The sequence below is a fragment of the Sus scrofa genome, chromosome 13, assembly GCF_054392235.1.
Source record: "Sus scrofa isolate SSC_HxYL_T2T_F1_AM1 chromosome 13, Sscrofa_HxYL_maternal_Yorkshire_Landrace_v2.0, whole genome shotgun sequence".
Taxonomy (NCBI): Eukaryota; Metazoa; Chordata; class Mammalia; order Artiodactyla; family Suidae; genus Sus; species Sus scrofa.
Window position 1 is genome coordinate 49818199 of NC_139395.1, and position 23658 is coordinate 49841856.

The window sequence follows — 23658 nt, forward strand, 5'->3', positions numbered from 1 at the left end:
GGGATTTGCCAACATGATAGACGTAGGGTACAAGGGAAAAAGAACAGCCCAGGGCAGCTTCAGAGTCGGGAACTCAACACTGTTCTGCCACATTTTTGGATTTGGTTTGCTGTTGGTGAGGGGTTGTAAACTGGGGAAGACACAAGACTGTTCTGCAGCAAAGAAATGAGGAGCTGCCTCTGAGTCCCTGATGGACAGTGAGCCAGGTAACCAGTCCCATGCAAACAGGCCTGCTCCCCACGGATATCTGACAGCTGGGCTCTCAGAAGCTTCAGGGAGTGGCTCAGGAATGGCCCCAGGACAACCCATGTTTTCTCAATTCATTGTGCTTCCGAAGGACAGAGAGAACTCAGAGCAAGAGGCCAAAGCAAAGGGCAATCCATCCTCTCTAACATATCCATCAAGGCCCCCTGAGGCAGAAGGGCTAGTGAAGGGGGAGAGGCACTCTTCAAGTTTAAGTCAGGCCCTCGGCCTGCAGCCACACCAGAGCTGCAATCCAAGGCTGACAGCAGCGCCCAACAGCAATCTTCATGGGAAGAGGAAGAGGAGAGTGGGGAGTGGGGACAGACAAGGAGGCTGCTGGAGCACTCAGCCCTTGGGGGATCCCATCACCCAAAAGGCAGTAGTGGCCAAGAGCCAGAAATATGTGGCTTTGAGTCCTGTCTCTGCTACTAGCTCTGTGACTTTGTGTAAAAAGAAGAAAAAGCCAGCAGGGGCCTACCAGGTTGACCTCAAGATTAAACAAGAGATCCATCGCCAGAGGAATGGATCAAGAAGAAGTGGTACATATATACAATAGAATATTATTCAGCCAAAAAAAGAATGAAATAATGCCATTTGCAGCAACATGGATGGACTTAGAGATTATCATACTTAGTGAAGTCAGATACAGACAAATATCGTATGAATCACTTATATGTAGAATCTAATAAAAAATGATACAAAAGAGCTTATTTACAAAACAGAAACAAACTCACGGATTTCAAAACCAACCTTATGGTTACTATAGGTGAAACCGTTGAGGGGAGGGAAAAATTGGGAGGGTAGGAATAACACACACACACTACTGTATACAATAGATGATTAACAAGAATCCACTGTATAGCACAGGAAAATCTACTAGTTTGTAATAACCTATAAGAGAATGGATATATTTATATATAGGATTGATTCACTTTGCTGTTCACCTGAAACTAATATAGCATTTTAAGTCAACAATACTCCAATAAAACTAAATTCAAAAGAAGATTAAACGAGAGAAAACAGGTGGAAGGGGCTGGCACAGAACACATTTCAGGAAAGCAAACCATACTCTGCTGGCCCTGCCCAAGCCTGTCTTCCCTCTCCTCCCCAGTGTCCACTCTTCCCAGTCCTGGGACTGAACCACTGCATCCTGGTCCTGGTAGCTGAGAGGTATGTGACCTTGGGTTGGCCTGTTGCAACCTGACCTCTCCTCACAGCTTCCCTCCTATAACTGCATGCAGCTCAGGGGCCCAAATATTAGAAGGGTTCCAGGAATCCCCAACTGTGCTCTCCTCCTTGGGCCATCCCCCCATGTTCTGAGTGTTCCTCTGTTCTACCTCCTGATGGTGCTATCCTCCCTCCGCAGGCTTCCATTTTTCCTCTTGACCCCTGGGGAGAAGCTCCCCCCGCCCCCACCCTAGGGCTTCTATTCTAAGGGCTCATCAGCCTCCTCCCCCAGCCTTGGCCCTGAATGACCCTCCAACTACAGGCTGGGCCCCAACTCATGTCTCCTGCCCACCCTGCTGGTGCTATCTGGCTTCCCCATTTCTTCACAGAATGGAAGTCTCCTCACCTCTGGGGCTCCATACTTTCCTCCTCCCAATTTGACAGCTGGCCAACCTGGATCTTGTGTGTCTTTCCCAAGATGTGCTAGGTGGGTAGAGACAGACAGATGTATCTTTAAAGAGAGAAACAGATGGTCTCAGACTTTACAGAGTTGTACCTTTGCGGCTCTCATAGAAAAACTCCCAGAGCTTCATCTACTGTACATGTGGCTCTACCTCTTGGATTAGAGGCTACATGACATCCCATGGCGTGACTGCGTCATCTCTGAGACATTCTACAACCACCGCTGCAGTGAATGTCCCTGCCATGTGCCGGTGTGAGTAAATTCCTAGTGGTGGACTTGCCATGTCAAAGCTTATGTGCAGCGGACTTTGTCAAACTGCCCTCCAAAGAGGTTGCAAGCAACTCGTATAAGTGTCCATTTCTCCACATTCTTGCCAGTACAATGTAGCAGCAAACTTTCATGCCCTGACAATTTGATCATTGAAAAGGCTGCCTTGGCATGTCTGCACAGTGCACTCATCAGGGCATGTGGGTCCCTAGGCACCAGCTCAAGTGGGGATGGTAAGGCTGTCACCTGCTTCCTCCCTGCCCACCTGCTCTGAGCCTTGGCTCACATCCTCCCCTGAGGGTACCAGGGAGCAGTGCTCATTCTTTCTTCAGAAGTTTTGAGCTTTTAGGGCCACGCAACAGGAAGGCAATATGGGTGATCAGATTCTACCTGTATCACACTGGCAATCACATCGCTGCTCACATAATGCTGTCACTTGGTTTTGCAGCACCCCCTCCCCCAAGTCAGCATCTAGAGGGCGGGGACTAGGGACATTACTGTCCTCAGAGCTTTGTCCAATGATGCCCCAGGGACTTGCTGAGCGGGGGCAGAAAGCTGGGATTGAACATGGGTGTTTCCTTTTTCATCAGAAGGAAGAAGACATAAGTGGGAGCATGAAAGTCCTATCACAGGAAATGGAAGAAAAATAATCTCCATGGAGCAGCTGCAATCCTACTTAGAAAATGAGTCATAAAAAGCATAAGTTTTGGAGATTGGAGAGACAAGAAGGCAGAGTAGAAGGACTCGAGCTCACATCTCACAAAAACACCAAAATCACAACTAACTGCTAAATAACCACCAATAACACAGACTGGAAACTACCAAAAAAGATACCTTACACACAAAGACAAAGAAGATACAACAAGACAGTAGGAGGGGTGCTTTCATGACATAAGCAAAACCCACACCTGCTGGGTGGGTGACCCTCTAGCTAGAAAATATATTGCAAATGCACACACAAGAGTCAGAGCTTCAAATCCACATCAGGTCCTCCAGACTGGGGATCTGGCATTGAGAAGAGGAGCTTCCAGAGCATTTGGTATTGAGGGCCGGGGGGCTTGAGTGCAGGAGCTCTAAAGGACTGGCAGAAATAGAAACTCCAATTTTGGAGGGTGCACACAAGGTTTCATGTGCACTGGGTCCCAGGGCAAAGCAGGGACTCCATAAGAATCTGGGCCAGACCTACTTGCAGGTCTTGGAGGATCTCCTGGGGAGGCAATGATCAGCTGTGGCTCACTGTGTGGGCAGGTCCTAGGTAATAATCATTGGCGTGTGCTCCCTTGGAAGCTGCCATTTTGGAAAAACCTGGCCCCATCCAACACCCTGCAGGCTGCCTAAAGTCTTCCTAGGCACACAGCTGCCTCTAATCCCATCCCTCAACACAGTCCTGCCCATCAGAGGGACGAAACTCAGCTTCACCCAATAGTGGGCAGACATGGGTCCCTCCCATCAGGAAGTAGTTACAAGTCCCCTGACCAACTTCTCCCACCAGGGGGCAAATATCAGAAGCAAGAGAGGATACAATCCTGCAGAAAGGAGACCACAAACAGTAAGCTAGACACAATGAAATGACAGAGGAATACACTCCAGATGAAGAAGCAAGATAAAACCCCAGAAGAACAACTAAGTCAAGTGGAGACAGGCAACCTACATGTAAAAGACTTTGAAGTAATGACAGTAAGCATGATCCAAAATCTCAGGGGAGAAAAATGGAGGCAAAGAGATTGAGGAATTACAAGAAACATTTAACAAAGAAATAGATTTAAAGGACAGAGATGAACAATACAATAACTGAAATGAAAAATACACTAGACTGAATCAACAGCAGAATCCATGAGGCAGAGGGACAAATGTGTGAGATGGGAGACAAATTGGAAGAAATCACTGATGCAGAACAGAATAAAGAAAAAGAGTGAAAAGAAATGAGGGCAGGGAGTTCCCTTCATGGCACAGTGGAAACGAATCTGACTAGAATCCATAAGGATGCAGGTGTGATCCCTGGCCTCACTCAGTGGGTTGGGGATCTGACGTTGCCATGAGTTGTGGCATAGGTTGCAGATGTGGCTCAGATCCTGCCATTGCTGTGGCATTGGCCAGCAGCTGCAGATCTGATTCAATCCCTAGCCTGGGAACTTCCATATGCTGCAGGTGCAGCCCTAAAAAGCAAAAGAAAGAAAGAAAGAAAGAAAGAAAGAAAGAAAGAAAGAAAGAAAGAAAGAAAGAAGGAAGGAAGGAAGGAAGGAAGGAAGGAAGGAAGGAAGGAAGGAAGGAAGGAAGGAAGGAAAGAAAGAAGGAAAGAAAGAAGGAAAGAAAGAAAGAAAGAAAGAAAGAAAGAAAGAAAGAAAGAAAGAAAAGAAAAGAAAAGAAAAGAAAAGAAAAGAAAAGAAAAGAAAAGAAAAGAAAAAAAGAAATGGAGGCAGTCTAAGAGACCTCTGCAGCAACATTAGATATACCAACTTTTGCATAATAGGGGTCCCAGAAGGAGAGGAGAGAGAGAGAGAGGGCCTGAGAAAATATTTGAAGAGTTAATAGTCAAAAACTTCCCCAGCATGGCAAAGGAAACACTAATTCAAGTCCAGGAAGCACAGTGAGACCCATAGGATAAACCCAGGGAGGAACACACCTGGACTCATAGTAATCAAATTGACCGAAATTAAAGACAAAGAGAAAATATTAAAAGTAACCAAGGAAAAGCAACAAATAATATACCAAGGGACCCCCATTTGGTTATCAGCTGACTTTTCAGCAGAAGGGAGTGGCAGAAATATATTTAAAGTGATGAAAGGGAAAAAACCTACAACTAAGAATACTCTAGCCAGCAAGGCTTTCATTCAGATTAGACAAAAATCAAAAGCTTTACAGACAAGCAAAATCTAAGAGTTCGTCACCATTAACTCCAGGTTTATAACAAATGCTAAAAGAACTTCTCTAGGTGGTGGTGGGGGGAAGTCAACAATTAGCAACAAGAAAATTACAAATGAGAAGACTTACCAATAAAGGCAAACATAGAAAAAAGGTAGGAAATCACTCACACACAAATATGATATCAAAACCAACGATCATGAGAAGAGGAGAGTATGACTGCAGGATACTGGAAAGGCATTTGAAATTAAGGGACCAGCAACTTAGAACAATCTTTTTTTTTTTTCCCTTTTTAGGGCTGCACCTGGAAGTTCCCAGGTAGGGGTTGAATGGAGCTGCAGCTGCTGACCTACACCGTAGCCACAACAACATTGATCCAAGCCACATTTGAGACATATGCCACAATTTGTGGCAACACTGGATCCTTAACCTGCTGAGCATGGCCAAGGACTGAATCCGAATCCTCAAAGATACTAGTGGGATTCTTAATCCACTCAGCCACAATGGGAACTCCAGAACAATCATATATGTGTGTGTGTGTGTGTGTGTGTGTGTGTGTGTGTGTGTGTGTGTGTGTATAGACTGCTATATCAAAACTTACGTAACAGCAAACCAAAAATCTACAAAAGACAGACACACATAGAGAAAAAGTAACGTAAACACAACACTAAAGATAGTCATCAATCATAAGAAATGGAAGAAAAGAAAAAAGATCAACAAAATGAAATCCAAAAGAAGTAACAAAATGGCAGTAAAAACATATATATCAATAATCACCTTAAATGTAAATGGATTAAAAACTTCAACCAAAAGACATAGACTGGCTGAATGTATATGAAAACAAGGTCCCTATATATGGATCCACTTCAGATCTAGAGACATATACAGACTGAAAGTGGGAGGATGGAAGAAGATATTCTAGGCAAATGGAAATCAAAAGAAAGCTGGAGTAGCAATACTCTTATCAGACAAAACAGACTTTAATAAAGACTGTTACAAGAGACAAAGAAGGATACTACATAATGATCAAGGGATTAATCCAAGAAAAAGATGTAACAATTACAAACAGCAAAAGGAAAAACATGAAGATGTTAAAAAAGGACTTTGAAATCACAGAATGTGGAGAAGGAAAGTAATAAAATCTAGATTCTTTTTTTCTAAAATGTGTTTGAGCCTATATATCTATAAAGCTAAAGCAAGAAGATATAGGAAGGGGTTAACATACTTGAAAAACAGGGCAACCACAAATCAAAGCCAAACAACACATTCACAAAAACTAAAAAGAAAAGGACATAAGCATAAAATAAAAGGAAATCATCCAACCAAAAAAAAAAAAAAAAAAAAAAAAAAGGAACAAAGGAGAAACATATAACCAACTGGAAAACAAGGTTTAAAATGGCAATAAATACAGATTTATCAATAATTATCTTACATATCAACGGACTGAATGCTCCAATCAAAAGACACAGAGTGGAAGATTGGATTAAAAAACAAGAGCCTACAATATGTTGCCTATAGGAGACTCACCTTAGGGCAAAGGACACATATAAATTCAAAGTGAGGAGATGGAAAAAGATATTTCATGTGAATGGAAAAGACAGGAGAGCAGGAACTGCAATACTCATATCAGACAAAGTAGACTTTAAAATGAAGGTCAAAAAGAAAAGACACAAAGAAGGACACTATTTAACGATAAAAGGATCAATTCAAGAAGAGGATATTACAATCATCAATATATATGCCCCTGATATAGGAGCAGCCAAATACATACAACAAATACTAAGAGACATAAAAGGAGAAATTAAGGGGAATACAATAATAGTAGGAGACTTTAACACTCCTCACATCAATGGACAGAATCTCTAGGCAGAAAAATCGATAAAGCAACAAAGATCCTAAATGACCCAACAGAAAAGTTAATTGACATTTTCAGGACATTACATCAAAAAAAAATCAGAATATATATTCTTTTCAGGTGCACATGGAACATTCCCAAGTACTGACCACATACTGGGGCAAAAAACTACCTCAACAAATTTAAGAATATAGAAATTATTTCAAGCATCTTCTCTGACCACAATGGCATGAAATCAGAAATCAACCACGGGGAAAGAAATGAGAAAAAACTGACTACATGGAGACTAAACAACATGCTATTAAAAAACAAATGGGTCAATGAGAAAATCAAAATGGAAATTAAAAAATACCTTTAGACAAATGATAATGAAAACACCACCATTCAAAATCTATAGGATGCCTCGAAGGCAGAGCTTAGAAGGAAGTTCATATCAATACAGGCCTTCCTCAAAAAAGAAAAACCTCAAATCGACAACATAACCCCCTACCTAAAAGAATTAGAAAAAGAATAACAAACAAAATCTAGTCAGCAGAAGGAAGGAAATTATAAAGATCAGAGAGGAAAATAAATAAAATAGAGATTCAAAAAAAAAAAAAAAAAAAAGAAAGAAAGAAAAAAGAAAGAAAAAGAAAAAAAAATCAATAAAACCAAGAGCTGGTTCTTTGAAAGGGTAAACAAAATTGACAAACTTCTGGACAGACTCATCAAAAGGCAGAAAGAACCCAAAATAAGAAATGAAAAAGGAGAAATCACAACAGATATTGCAGAAATACCAAAAACCATAAGAGAATACTATGAACAATTATACACCAATAAATTTGACAACCTAGAAGAAATGGACAACTTTCTAGAGACATATGGCCCACCAAAACTGAATCAATAAGAAACAGACCAACTGAACAGATAGATCACTAGAAATGGAACTGAATATGTAATAAAAACAAACACTCTCTACAAAAGTCCAGGAACAGATGGCTTCACAGGTGAATTCTACCAAACATACAAAGAATCACTCATCCTTCTTAAACTTTTCCAAAAGATTGAAGAAGAAGGAACACTCCCAAAGGCATTCTATGAAGCCACCATCACCCTATACCAAAACCAGACAAAGATAATACCAAAAAAGAAAATTACAGGCCAACATTTTTGATGAATATAGATGCAAAAATTATCAACAGGGAGTTTCCATTGTGGCGCAGTGGTTAACGAATCCGACTAGGAACCATGAGGTTGCGGGTTCGGTCCCTGCCCTTGCTCAGTGGGTTAAGGATCCGGCATTGCCGTGAGCTGTGGTGTAGGTTGCAGCCGCGGCTCGGATCCCGCGTTGCTGTGGCTCTGGCGCAGGCCGGTGGCTACAGCTCCGATTCAACCCCTAGCCTGGGAACCTCCATATGCCACGGGAGCGGCCCAAGAAATAGCAACAATAACAACAACAACAACAACAACAACAAAAAAGACAAAAGACAAAAAAAAAAAATTATCAACAAAATTTTAGCCAACTGAATTCAGCAACATATAAAAAAGATCATATACCATGACCAAGTGGGATTCATCCCAAGTTCACAAAGATGGTTCAACATGTGCAAATCAATCAACATCGTACACCACATGAATAAAAGAAAAGTAAAAAAACACATTTATCATCTCAATAGATGCAGAAAAAGCATTTTACAAAATTCAACATCCATTCATGATAAAAACTTTTACCAAAATGGGTACAGAGGGAACATACCTTAACATAATCAAAGCCGTTTATGACAAACCCACAGCAAACATAATACTCAATGGAGAAAAGCTTTCAGATTTCAGCCCTCCTTCTAAAATCTGAAACAAGACAAGGATGCCCACTCTCACCAATTTTATTCAACATAGTATAGGAAGACCTAGCCACAGCAATCAGACAAACAAACAAAAGAAAAGGTATTCAAATCAGAAGAGGTAAAATTGTCACCCTATGCAGATAACATGATACTATATATAGAAAACCCTAAGGACTCCCCACAAAAACTACTCAAACTGATCAATGAATTCAGCCAAGCAGCAGGATGTAAGATTAACATTCAAAAATCGGTTGCATTTCTGTATAACAATGAAATATTAGAAAAGGAATATAAAAACACATTTTATTATTATTATTATTATTATTATTATTATTATCATCTGTCTTTTCAGGGCCACACCTGCGGCATATGGAGGTTCCCAGGCTGGGGGTCTAATCAGAGCTGTAGCCTCTGGCTTATGCCACGGCCACAGCAATGCCAGATCTGAGCCAAGTCTGTGATCTGCATCACAGCTCACAGCAACGACAGATTCTTAACCCACTGAACAAGGCCAGGGATCGAACCCACAACCTCATGGTTTCTAGTCAGATTTGTTTCTGCTGTGCCACAAAGGGAACTTCTATTTTTAACTCAATGAATTTTTTTAACTCAATGAATTTGCATTTAGAGTTGTACAATGATTATCGCAACCCAATTTTATAGCATTTCCATCCTAAACCCCTAGCCCATCTCCCCACCCCCAAATGTCTCCTTTGGAAACCGTAAGTTTTTTAAAGTCTGTGAGTCAGTACCTGTTCTGCAAAGAAGTTCACTGTATCCTTTTTTTAGATTCCACATGTCCACATGTAGGTGATCGCATATGATGCCGGTGTCTCACTGTCTGACTTCACTTAAATCCATCCATGTTGCAGGAAATGCCATTATTTCTTTCCTTTTAATGGCTGAGTAATATTCCCCTGTGGTACATATTCCCCTGTGTATATGTACCACATCTTCTTTATCCACTCCTCTGGCAACGGACATTTAGGTTGCTTCCATGTCTTGGCTACTGTAGTGCTGCAATCAACACTGGAGTACATGTATCTTTTCTAGTCATGATTTTCTCTGGATAGATGTCCTGGAGTGGGATTGCTGGATCAAATGGTAATTCTATTTTTAGTTTTCTGAGGAATCTCCACAGAAATTCCTCAGAAATTTTCCACAGTGGTTGCACCAATTTACATTCCCACCAACAGTGTAAGAGTGTTCCCTTTTCTCCACACCCTCTCCAGCATTTATTATTTGTAGACTTTTGATGACAGCCATTCTGACTGGTGTAGGTGGTACCTCATAGTAGTTTTGATTTGCATTTCTCTTAATAATTAGTGATGTTGAGCATCTTTTCATGTGTTTTTTGGCCATCTGTATGTCTTCTTTGGAGAATTGTCTGTTTAGATCTTCTGCCCATTTTTTGATACTGAACTGCAGGAGGCATTTATATATTTTGGAGATTAATTCCTTGTCAGTCACTTCACTTGCAGGTATTTTCTCTCATTCTGTGTGTTGTCTTTTTGTTTTGTTTATGGTTTCCTTTGCTGAGCATAAAACTTTTAAGTTTAATTAGGTCCCACTTGTTTATTTTTGTTTTTATTGTCATTACTCTAGGAGGTGAATCTGAGAGGGTACTGCTGTGGTTTATGTCAGATAGTGTTTGACCTATGTTTTCCTCTAAGAGTTTTATAGCATCCGGTCTTCTATTTAGGTCTTTAATCTATTTTGAGTTTACTTTTGTGTATGGATTAGGAAGTGTTCTAATTTAATTCTTTTACATGCAGCTGTCCAGCTTCCCCAGCACCACTTATTGAATGGATTGTCTTTTCTCCAGTATATATTCTTGCTTCCTTTGTCATGGATTAATTGACTGTAGTTGCGCGAGTTTAATTCTGGGCTCTCTATCCTGTTTCACTGATCTATATTTCTGTTTTTGTGCCAGTATCATACAGTTCTGATGACTGTAGCTTTGTATTACAGTCTGAAGTCAGGGACCCTGATTCCTCCAGCTCCATTTTTCTTTCTAAGGATGGCTTTGGCTACTATGGGTCTTTTATGCTTCCAAAGAAACTTTAAAATATTTGGTTCTGGAGTTCCCATTGTGACTCAGTGTAAACGAATCTGACTAGCATCCATGAGGATGAAGGTTTGATCCCTGGCTTCACTTGGTGGGTTAAGGATCTGGAGTCACTGTGAGCTGTGGTGTAGGTCGCAGATGCAGCTCGGATCTCAGGTTGCTGTGGCTGTGGAGTAGGCTAGCAGCTACAGCTCTGATTCCACCCCTAGCTGGGAACCTCCACATGTTGAGGGTGTGGCCCAAAAAAGACAAAAATATATATACATATATATTTTGTCCTAGTTCAGTGAAGAATGTCCTCAGTAGTTTGATAGGGATTGCACTGTATCTGTAGATTGCCTTGGGTGGTACAGTCATTTTGATAATATTGATCCTCCCAACCCAGGAGCAGGGTGTGTCTTTCCATCTGTTTGTGTCATCTTTGATTTCTTTCATCAGCATCTTATAGTTTTGGAGTACAGGTCTTCTGTCTCTTTAGGTAGGTTTATTCCTAACTATTTTATTCTTTTTGATGCAATGGTAAATGGGATTGCTTCCCTAATTTCTCTTTCTGATATTTCATTGTTATAGAAATACAGTCAATTTCTGTGTATTAATTTTCTATCCTGTGACTTTGCCAAATTCATTGATGATTTCTAACAGTTTTCTGCTAGTGACTTTAGGATTTTCTAGGTATAGTATCATGTCATCTGGAAATAGTGATAGTTTTACTTCTTCCTTTCCAATTTGGAGTCCTTCTATTTATTTTTCTTTTCTGATTGCCATGGCTAGGACTTCCAAAACTATGTTGAATAGTAGCAGTGAGAGTGAACATCCTTGTATTTTTTTTTTTTTTTTGGCTTTTGTTTTTAGGGCCACACCTGTGGTATATGGAGGTTCCCAGGCTAGGGGTCTAATCGGAGCTGTTGCTGCCGGCCTACGCCAGAGCCACAGCAATGCCAGATCCAAGCTGCGTCTGTAATCTACACTATAGCTTATGGCAACACCGGATCCTTAACCCACTGAGTGAGGCCAGGGATTGAACCCGAAACCTCATGGTTCCTGGTCAGATTCGTTTCTGCTGCACCATGATGGGAACTCTGACATCCTTGTCTTGTTCCTGATCTCAGCAGGAATTCTTTCAGCTTTTCACCATTGAGAATGAAGTTAGCTGTAGGTCTGTCATATATGGCCTTTATTATGTTGAGGTAAACCAAGACAAAATAGAAAAGATGAATGGCCCACTTTCTTTCTTTGAGGGTTTTTATCAGAAATGAGTACTTGATTTTGTCAAAAGCCTTTTCTGCATCTATTGAGAAGATCATATGGTTTTTTATTCTTCAGTTTGTTAATGTGGTGTATCACACTGATTGATTTGCAGATACTGAAGAATCCTTGCATCACATCCCTGGGATAAATCCCACTTGATCATGACGTATAACCCTTTTAATGTATTGTTGGATTCGGTTTGCCAGTATTTTGCTGAAGATTTTTGCCTCTATGTCCATCACTGACAATGGCCTGTAATTTTCTTTTTTGTGGTATTTTTGTCTGGTTTTTGTATCAGGGTGATGGTGGCCTCATAGAATGAGTTGGGGAGTGCTCCTTCTTCTGCAATTTTTTGGAATAGTTTCAGAAAGATAGGTGTTAGCTCTTCTCTAAATGTTGATAGAATTTGCCTGTGAAGCCATCTGGTCTTGGACTTTTGATTGTTGGAAGTTTTTAAATCACAATTTCAATTTCAGTACTTGTGATTGATCCATTCATCTTTTCTATTTTGTCTTGGTTTAGTCTTGGAAATTGTACTTTTCTAACAATTTGTCCATTTCTTCTAGGTTGTCCATTTTATTGGCATATAGTTGCTTGTAGTAGTCTCTTATGATCCTTGGTACTTCTGTGATGTCTGTTGTAACTTCTCCTTTCTCATTTCTAATTTTACTGATTTGTGTCCTCTTTCTCTTGATGAGTCTGGCTAAGGGTTTATCAATTTTGTTGATCTTTTCAAAGAATCAGCTTTTAGTTTCTACGACTTTCTTCGTTTCTATTTCATTGATTTCTGCTCTGATCTTTATGATTTCTTTCCTTCTACTAACTTGAGGTCTTGTCTGCTCTTCTCTCTCTAGTTGCTTTAGATGTAAAGTTAGGTTTGAGCTTTTTCTTGTCTCCTGAGGTAGGCTTATATTGCTATAAATTTCCTTCTTAGAACTGCTTTTGCTGCATGCCACAGGTTTTGGATTGTTGTCATTTGCTTCTAGGAATTTTTAAATTTTCTCTTTGATTTCTTCAGTGATCCATAGGTTATTTAGTAGTACACTGTTTAGTCTCCACGTGTTTGTGCTTTTTGCAGTTTTTCTCTTGTTGTTGGTTTCTAGTCATATAGCGTTGTGTTCTGAAAAGATGCTTGATATGATTTCAATTAAAGTTACCAAGGCTTGATTTGTGGCCTAAAATGTGATCAATCCTAGAGAATGTTCCGTGTGCACTTAAGAAGAATGTATATTCTGCTTTTTGGTGGAAGGTCCCATAAATATCTATTAATTCCAACTGGTCTAATGTGTCATTTAGGGCCTGTGTTTCCTTGTTGATTTTCTGTCTGGATGATCTGTCCACTGCTATAATTGGGGGTGTTAAAATTCCCCGCTATTAATGTATTATTGTCAATTTCTCCTTTTAAAGTTGTTAGCAGTTGCCTTATATATTGAGGTGATCCTATGTTGTGTACATATATATTTACGATTGTTATATCTTCTTGGATTGATCCTCTGATCATAATGCAATGTCCTTCTTTGTCTCTTATAATATTCTTTATTTTAAGGTCAATTTTGCCTGATATGAGTACTGCTAGTCCAGCTTTCTTTTGATTCCTGTTTGCATGGAATATTTTCTTCCATTCTTCTCACTTTCAATTTGTGTGTGTCCCTAGAACTGAAGTGTGTCTCTTGAAGACAGCATACATATGGGTCTTGCTTTTGAATCCATTCAGCCAGTCTATGTTTTTGGTTGCAGCATTTAATCCATTTACATTTAAGGTAATTAATGATATGTATGTTCTCACTGCCATTTTATTGACTGCTTTGAATTTGGTTTTGTTGGTCTTTTTTTCCTCTCTTCTCCTGTTCCCTTTTCTTGTAGTTTGATGAGTATCTTTAGTGTTGTATTTGAGTTGCTTTTTCTTATTTGTGTATCTATTGTATATTTTTGGTTTACAGTTACCCTGAAGTTTTGATATAGGAATATATATACACATATACATATATACATATATATATGCACATACACATAAGATTGTTTTAAGTTGTTGGTCTCTTAACTGCAAGTGCATCTCAGTGTCCTGCATTTGAACTCTCCTCACGATTTCTGATTTTAGTAGCATAGTTGTGTGTGGATGATTTCCTACCTTTACTGTATTTATGCCTTTACTGGTGAACCTTGTCATTTGCAATATTTTTGTTTCTAGTTGTGGCCTTTTCTTTTCCGCCTAGAGAAATTCCTTTAGTATTTGTTATAAAGCTGGTTTAGTGGTGTTGAATTCTCTCAGCTTTTGCTTGTCTGTAAAGCTTTTGAATTCTCCTTCAAATCTGAATGAGAGCTTTGCTGGGTAGAGTAATCTTGGTTGGAGGTTTTTTCCCTTTTACCACGTTAAGTATGTCATGCCACCCCCTTCTGGTCTGCAGAGTTTCTGCTGAAAACTCTGCTGATAACCTTATCAGAGTTCCCTTGTATGTTATTTGTTTCTTTTCCCTAGCTGCTTTCAATATTTTCTCTTTGTCTTTAATTTTGGTCAGTTTGATTAATATGTGTCTCAGGGCATTCCTCCTTGGGTTTATTTTATATGGTACTTGTACTTCCTGGATTTGAGTGAATGATTCCCATGTTAGGGAAGTTTTTGGCTATTATCACCTCAAATATTTTTTCTGGCCCTTTTTTTCTCTCTTCTTTCTGGCACACCTAAAATACGGATGTTCGTGTGTTTAATGTTGTCCCAGAGTTCTCTTAGGTTTTCATTTCTTTTCAATCTTTTTTCTCTCTTCTGTTCCACATCAGTGATTTCCACTAGCCTGTCTTCCAGGGTGCTTATTTGTTCTTCTGCCTCCTGTATTCTGTTGGTCGCTTCTAATTAATTTTTTATTTCAGTTATTATATTCTGCATCTCTGCTTGCTTAATCCTTAAATCTTGTATATCTTTGCTCATTAGTTCTTATAATTTATCAATCTTTGCCTCCAGTATATTTCCAATGTCTTGAGTCATCTTCACTATCATCAGTCCCAAGTCTTTTTCATGGAGGTTGATAATGTCCAGATCATTTAGCTGTTTTTCTGGGGGGTTTTCTTGTTCCTTATCTGAGTCATAATTCTCTGCCTTTTCATTTTGTATAGATTTTTGGTGCGGTCTCCCTTTTGCAGACAACAGAGTTGTAGCCTCTTGCTTCTGATGTCCACCCCCCTTGTGGCTAAAGATGGGAGGGACTGGTGCCTGCCCACTGGTAGGTGGAGCTGATTCCTATGCCTCTGGTGGTTTGGGCCTTATGTCTGGGTGAGATTTGAGACGGCTGTGTGCCTGGGGCTGTGATCCCACCTGGATTATTATTTGGCCTGGGGGTTCTCAGTGCTGATGGGTGCTGCCAGATTTTTCCAAAATGGCCACCTCTAGAGGAACACATGCTGCTCAATATTCCCAAGACCTTTGCCTCCAATGTTCTTCCCCCACAACGAAACAGTCACCCCGTTTTCCCAAGAGATCCTCCAAGAACTGCAGTAAGGTATGACCCATATTCTTATGGAGTCTCTGCTTTGCCCTAGGTCTCTGTGCCTCTCAAGAATGGGGTCTCTGTTTCCCCCAGTCCTGTGGAGCTCCTGTGCACAAGCCCCACTGGCCTTAAGTGCCAAATACTCTGAGGGCTCCTTCTTCCAACGCCAGATTCCCAGGCATGGGGCTCAGAAGTCTCACTCCCGTAGGTAAGTCTCGGTGATACAGTTACTTTCCAGTCTGTGGGATGCCCACCCAGTGGGAATGTGGTTGCTTATATTGCATAATCTCCCCTCCTACTGTCTTGATATGGCCTCCTCTTTGACTTTGTCTTCTGGAGTAGGACAGCTTTTTTGATAGTCTGCAGTCTATTTGGTTGAAGTTTGTTCAGCAACTGGTTTTAACTTTGTTCCTTTTATGACAGAAGGTGAGCTCCAATCCTTCTACTTCACCATCTTAATTCCATCTCTAAAATACCTTTTAAAATTACACACCCGAAAATTAAATACCTAGGAATAAACCTGACCAAGGAGATGAAAGACTTACATGCTGAGAATTATAAAACACTAATCAAAGAAATTAAAGAGGATTCAAAGAAATGGAAAGATATTCCATGCTCCTGGGTTGGAAGGATTAATATTGTAAAAATGGCCATACTACCCAAAGCAATCTACAGATTCAATGTGATCCCTATCAAATTACCCATGACATTTTTCATAGAACTAGAACAAAACATCCAAAAATGTATATGGAATGATAAAAGACCCAGAATTTCCAAAGTAATCCTGAGGGACAAAAGCAAGCAGGAGGCATAACTCTCCCAGACTTCAAACAATATTACAAAGCTACAGTAATAAAGACAGTGTGGTGTTGGTATAGAAACAGGCATACAGACCAATGGAATAGAATAGAGAACCCAGAAATAAACCCAGACACCTATGGTCAGTTAATCCGTGACAAAGGAGGCAAGAACATAAAATGGGAATAAGACAGTCTCTTCATCAAGTGATGCTGGCAAAACTGGATAGCTGCATGTACATCAATAAAACTAGAACACACCCTCACACCATACACAAAAATAAACTCAAAATAGTTTAAAGACTTAAACATAAGACAAAACACCATAAAACTCCCAGAAGAGAATGGAGGCAAAAATTCTGACATCAATTGTACAAATGTTTGCTTAGGTCAGTCTCCTGAAGCTATAGAAATAAAAACAAAAACAAACCAATTGGACCTCATCAAAATTACAAGCTTTTGCACAGCAAAGGAAATCATAAAATAAAAAAGACAAAAAAGTGCAATGGGAGAAAATAGTTGCAAATGACGCAACGGACAGGGCTTAAACTCCAAAATATACAAACAACTCATACAACAGTGAAAAAACAAACAACCCAATTGAAAAATGGGCAGAAGACCTAAATAGATTTTTCTCCAAAGAAGACAAAAAGATGGCCAACAGGCATGTGAAAAAATGCTCAACATCACTAATTATTAGAGGAATGCAAATCTCTACAATGAGGTACCACCTCACACTGGTCAGAATGGCTATCATTAGCAAGTCTACAAATAACAAATGCTGAAGAGGGTGTGGAGAAAAGGGAACCCTGCTACACTGTTGGTGGGAATGTAAACTGGTACAACCACTATGGAAAACAGTATGAAGGTTCATCAGAAAACTAAATATAGAACTACCATATGACCCAGCAATCCCATTCCTGGGCATATATCCAGACAAAGCCTACAATGAAAATGATACATGCACCCATATATTCACTGCAGCACTATTCACAATAGCCAAGACATGGCAACAAACTAAATGTCCACCCACAGATGAATGGATTAAGAAGATGTGGTACATATACACAATGGAATACTACTCAGCCATAAAAAAGAATAAAATAATGCCATTTGCGGCAACGTGGATGGAACTAGAGACTCACATACTAAGTGAAGTAAGTTGGAAGGAGAAGACAAATACCATATGATATTACTTGTATCTGGACTTGAATATATGGCACAAATGAATCTATTTACTGAAAAGAGACAAACTCACGGACATGGAGAACAGGGGAGGGGGTTAGAGATGCAAACTATTACATTTGGAATGAAAAAGCAATGAAATTCTGCTGTACATTCCAAGGAACTATAGCTGATCACAAGACAGCACAAGATGGAGGATAATGTGAAAAAAAGAATGTATGTGTATACACATACACACACACACACAACTGAGTCACTTTGCTGTATAGCAGAAATTGACAGAACATTATAAGTCAACTATAATTCAAAAATTTTTTAAAAAAGAAAAACAAAAATAAACAAATGGGACCTAATTAAACTCAAAAGCTTTTGCACAACAAAGGAAACCATAAACAACATGAAAAGGCAACCCACATAATGGGGGAAAATATTTGTAAATGAAGCAACCGGCAAGGAATAATATCCAAAAATACACAAACAACTCAAGCAGTTCAATATCCTCCCCCCCAAAAAAAATAAAAAAATGGGCAGAAGACCTAAACAGATATTTCTTCAAAGAAGGCATACAGATGGCCAAAAAGCACATGAAAAGATATCAACACTGCTAATTATCAGGGAAATTCAAATTAAAACTAAAATGAGATATCACCTCACACAGTCAGAGTGGCCATTACCAAAAATCTACAAATAATAAATGTTGGAGAGGGTGCAGAGAAAAGGGAAACCTTCTGCGTGGTTGGTGGTAATGTAAACTGGTACAACCTCTGGAAAAACAACATGGAGGTTTCTCAAAAACTAAAAATAGAACTACCCTATGATCTAGCAATCCCACTCCTGGGCATATATCCAGAAAAAAACATAATTCAAAATGATACATGCACCCATGTTCATTACAACACTATTTGCAATAGCCAAGACATGCAAGCAACGTATATGTCCATCAGAGGACTGGAAAAAGAAGATGCGGTACATATTTATACACTAGACTACTACATAGCCATAAAAAAGAACAAAATAATGCCATTTGCAGCAACACAGATGGACCTAGAGATTATCATACTAAATGAAATCAGAGAAAGACAAACATCATTTGATATCACTTACATATGGAATCTAATTTTAAAAAGGTTATAAATGAACTTATTTACAAAACAGAATCAGACTCACAGACTTTGAAAACAAACTTACTGTTACCAAAGTGAACAGGTGGGGGGGGCACATTGAGGATTTGGGATTGGCATGTGTGCACTATTGTTTATGGGATGGATGGTCAACGGGGACCTGTCATATAGCACGGGAACTCTACCCAATGTTCTGGGATAACCTATACGTGAAAAGAATCTGAATAGGAACAGATATGTTTATGTGTATAACTGAATCATTTTGTTGTAGAGCAGAAATTTTCACAACATTGTAAATCAACTATACTTCAATAAAACTTTAAAAAATGAGAAAAAAGCATAACTGTTTTGGAATTAAACCACATAATTTGAGAGCCGTATGGTCCATGTTGGGCATAGCCTGAGAGAAGCAGAGTTAGAGGCACATTAGGGACAGTAAGAGGCTCCTGACTGATGGGTGAAGACAAAGAAGGGCTTGAGGCTGAATGATGACGGATAAACTGAGCTTCTATGGACGTGGTTATAGGAGGTAGCAGTCCCCTTTACACCTCTTTATCTGACAGCATTTCCCAAACCCCCCTGCTGCAGGTATAGCACAGGAGGAGGCTTGTGACTCCAGCAGGCTTCTTGGCAGAGAGCTTCTCTTTGCCATGAAAAGCCACAGACACAATTCAATTACAAAATAAAACATGAGGAATGTTCATATTCTTACAACTAAAGTGTAATCTTGAAGCTGGAAGGTGATCACAGACCACACAGCAGTCACTTTAGCGCCTGGCATTTCAGAAAATGATACAACAGAAGACACCCTGGATGCTGCTGCCTGGCAGGCTGCGGAAATCAGCGTCACAGGCTCCTTGTTGGACCGTAGGTCCCTGTGTAAGATCAGGGACCCTGGGATGTGAGCAGGTTTCTACCCCCGCCTCCTGGGGTGGGTGAGCTCCAGCAACCATGAACTCATGCTTTCTAGTTCATCCCTGGGGGAAAATACTCCCCTTCCAATGACTTGCAGCAAGAAAAAAACCCTTTAGTTCTGGAGGCTTCTGCCTAGTGAAGGCTGCTGACCTGGACACACCCCTGATGGCCTCATTTCTCAAGCTGTACTATGCACCAGTGCCTCATGAAACACAGCCTTCCTGTACAGGCTAACAGGCTGTCTACTAGGGCAAGGGCAAGCAGCTCCATCCCCAGATCCACAGCAAGCCAAGCAGCAAGCAACCCCCACCTGTGCCCGCTGGAGATTAGTTCATAAGCTGTGCAGTTTGGATTCTGAGTCAGAGCCAGAAGGGTCTTTGAGGGGCCAACTCCCTCAGTGTAAAGGGTGAGGAAAATGGTGGGGGGTAGAGGTGAATTCTTTCAGGATCACCAAGTACTTATTAGCAGTGAAGCTGGGATGAAATCTGAGTCACCTGATAGGCCTCTAACTGGCACCGGCTGGGCCAGTCACCTCAAACTACACCTCACTGGTTTTATGAACCCCTGACTCCAATCCCCAAAGGACAGCAACTCCTGAGGGGTAAGTAAATCCACCTTGACTGATCCACCTTGAACCAGCAGTCAAGGAGGAAAACAAGTGTTTTTGCACTTTCTGTAAATTGTAAATGATCATCCCAACAGCCAAGCCCCATTCCAAACCTCCCTAATGCCCCCTAGTGGTGTGAAAACCCCAGAGGTACTCAGTGTCTTCAAGTCAATTTGGGAAGTTTCAGGGAGATACCGAGGTGGCCTGCTGGCTGCCTCCCCAAACCCACGGGCCCCCATCTTCCTTACTAAGGCAGTCTCCCTTCAGGAGCCTGCCAACTCTGTTCACAGCCTTCCCTGCAACTGGTCTAGGATACGGCCTTCCGGTCTAGGACAGTTTTAAACCTAGGCTGGGCCAATTTTCAAAGAGAAATGAAGAGCCAGGAATTCCTGCTATGGTGAAAAACTGACTGGCAGTGTCTTCAGAGCACTAGGACGCAGGTTTGCTCCCTGGCCCAGTGCAGTGCGTTAAGGATCCAGCATTGCCCAAGTGTGGCTTAGGTCATGACTGTGGCTCCGATCTGATCCCTGGCCTGGTAACTCCATATGCTGTGGGGTGGCCAATAAAGGAAGGAAGGAAGGAAGAAATGAAGAGCCAGGTGATTCTTCTTTTATTTTTTGCTTTTTAGGGCTGCACTTTCGGCATATGGAAGTTCCCAGGCTAGGGGTCAAATGGGAGCTACAGCTGCTGGCCTAGACGGCAGGATCCGAGCTTCACCACAGCTCATGGCAACTCGGGATCCTTTAACCCACTGATGGAGGCCAGGGATTGAACCTGCATTCTCATGGATCCTAGTCAGGTTCGTTACCGCTGAATCATGACAGCAAGTCCCAAGCCAGGTAATTCTTACGGCAATGAACTAATAAAGGCAGTCCAGCTGGGAGTAGCTTAAAATCTAGTCCATGCTTTAATTAATAGTTTTATTATTTTAAGCAAGTCACTTAATTATTCTGGACCTAAGTGTCCTCAGTTGTCTACTTAATAGGGTCAACATGGGAAGAAAAACAGCAGCAACAAGTAAGCAGTGAGGCTGCCTCCCAAATACCATCCTTCCATCTAGCACTCAATCCAGGAATTTTATTCTACACAACAACCGTGAAAGGTATCATCCTCATTTTACAGATAATGTCAGAGGATCTGCCAAAGGTCAAAAGTGGCACAATCGACATGTGCCTCTAACATCTTCCTGATTCCAAAGCCCTCATCTCCCCTGTGCCATCTTGAAAAAGTCTAATCCAAGACAATGCTAGTTCTGGTAAGGCTGGTACCCCAAGGTAGAGAGGGCCTAGGAGGCTCCCTGAGGTCAGGGCCCATCTCTTTCACTCAACAAGTTCTCTGGACTCTGGTCCACTTCCCTTAAATGCCCCCTCACAGTGCAGCTGAGTGTGCTAAGCATACCATGCCTTGCTTAAAAACCTTTCAGAGTCCACCCCACTTCCTCTTCCTTGGGGAACATAATTCTAACTTTTTAAGTTGGCAAACAAGGTCCCCATGGTCTGGCATCTCCCAACTTAGCTGTTACTCACATTGGCTCTCTGGCTTGGGAGAGTCCCCAACATTTCTCCTGGATGGCTCTCGGACTTTCGTTCAGACATGTGAACTAAGATGTGCTTCCCACAGTTCCCATTGTGGCGTAGTGGGTTAAGAATCTGACATAGTGTCTGTGAGGATGTGGGTTTGGCCCCTGGCCTCATTCAGTGGGTTAAGAATCTGGTGATTGCCACAAGCTGTGGTGTAGGCTTCAGATACGGCTTGGATCCTGTGTTGATATGGCTGTGGCGTAGGCCCCAACTGTAGCTCTGATTTGATTCCTAGCCCAGGAACTTCCATGTGCTGAAGGTGTGGCTATTAAAAAAAAAAAAAAAAAATGAGTTCCCGTCGTGGTTCACTGGAAACAAATCTGACTAGCATCCATGAGGACATAGGTTTGATCCCTGGCCTTGCTCAGTGGGTTAAGGATCCAGTGTTGCCACAAGCTGTGGTGTAGGTTGCAGTCATGGCTCGTATCCTGAGTTGCTGTGGCTGTGGTGTAGGCACATATGCCACAGTGCAGCCCTAAAAAATAAATAAATACATACATAAATAAAACTGTGATTTGTACTTAGCAATGGCCTACACTTCCCACGTGGAACCAGAACAAAGCTAGAGCAAGCCGTGCTATCTGCTCCTGAGGTTGGCCACTGGAAGAACTCTCCAGATGCTGGTGCTCTGAAAGGTGAACACAGGACCAAGAGCAAAAACAGGAACAACCTGGGTAAAGTGATCAGGGACAGCTCAGGTTGGCAAAGTCCCATGGGCAGGCAGGGCTGGTCCTCCCACCTCACCACCAGCAAGCAGGGAAACACGGGACATGCTCAGGAGACAGTGACAGGAAGGGGGGCTCAAGGCCAACTCAGAAGGCTCATAAGATCACTCAACAATATATCTCATTTGGCTCTTAGCTAAGAATGGGAGACATAGCATGAAATGAAGTTGGAGACGTTGCGGAATTCCTTCTATAATCAGAGGGAGAAAAACATCTGAACCAACATGTCACTGATTCAAGAAACACCATGAAATGAGAGCCCCGTCATCACATTCTGATCTAGAAGGAAGAGCTGGTCAGTCCCTAGTGCTGGCTGAGTAGGCACTGGCAGCAGGGAGTGCCATGGTCACAGCTCTGTTGAGGGCACCCTCTCCCAGGCAAAGGACCTCTGATGAACCTGCCTCCTATCATTCAGAGCCACCACTGCCCCATTCCTACAGCAGGCTTGCTAGGCCTTTGTGCCAATCCCTCCCTCAACCTGTCCACTCAGGACACAGTGCCTCAGGCCCTGGGTCCTTCTCAATCCCCAAGCGACCTTCTAAACCTCCCTGCCTTACATCTTGCTCACTCCCTCCCACTGTGATGCTAGGAAGCAATTCAATCAACTTTTGCAACCTCCCATCATACAGGACAGTGACTCATGAGTGGACTCACACTTTCAAAATCGAGACGTTTTAGTGGTGGGATTTCAGACACCAGAAAAGCTTGGTGGAAAAGCTATTTTAAAGAGAAAACTTTTTAACACCCCTCAGAAACCACACCCCATGGATACACACCATCACCCTTCAGATCACATGATTCACAGAGAGGAGTCAGCTGGGTCCAGTCAGACAGCAGAACCTGCTAAGACCGGCAAACACCTGGTCAGAGAGCAGAACCCACTGCAAATGACGCCAGAGACCTACAGAACCTGCAGGCTTAAGACAAAGTAAACCTGCCCTGACTGTGGATCTCACATCCACAACTCCTGCCTTGACCTGGGGTAGAGATGGCAGAAAAACTTCAGAGGGCACCTGCAGGAGTTCCTGCTGTGGTGCAGTGGGTTAAGACTCCAACTGTAGAAACTAGGGTTGCTGCAGAAGCATGGATTTGATCCCCAGCCCGGGGCAGTAGGTTAAAAGATTCAGTGTTGCTGCAGATGGAGTGTAGATTGCAGCTGTGGCTTAGATACAACCCCTGGCACAGGAACTTCCACATGCTGCTGATGCAGCCATTAAAACAAACAAACCCGGAGTTCCCGTTGTGGCGCAGTG

General features: G+C 41.5%; 1 protein-coding gene across 2 annotated transcripts in view; it reads right to left on the minus strand.

Moving 5' to 3' along the window:
- The window catches only part of STIMATE (STIM activating enhancer), a 68260-nt gene that overhangs the window by 21613 nt on the left and 22989 nt on the right, over nucleotides 1-23658 (minus strand). Inside the window, exon 2 of one of the 2 annotated variants that reach the window (XM_021068950.2) lies at nucleotides 1817-1921. The exons of the other annotated variant lie outside the window; for it this stretch is intronic. Within the exon in view, the coding sequence (XP_020924609.1) occupies nucleotides 1817-1921 (105 nt within the window). The remainder of the gene's footprint in view (nucleotides 1-1816; nucleotides 1922-23658) is intronic. 2 annotated transcript variants of the gene reach the window in all.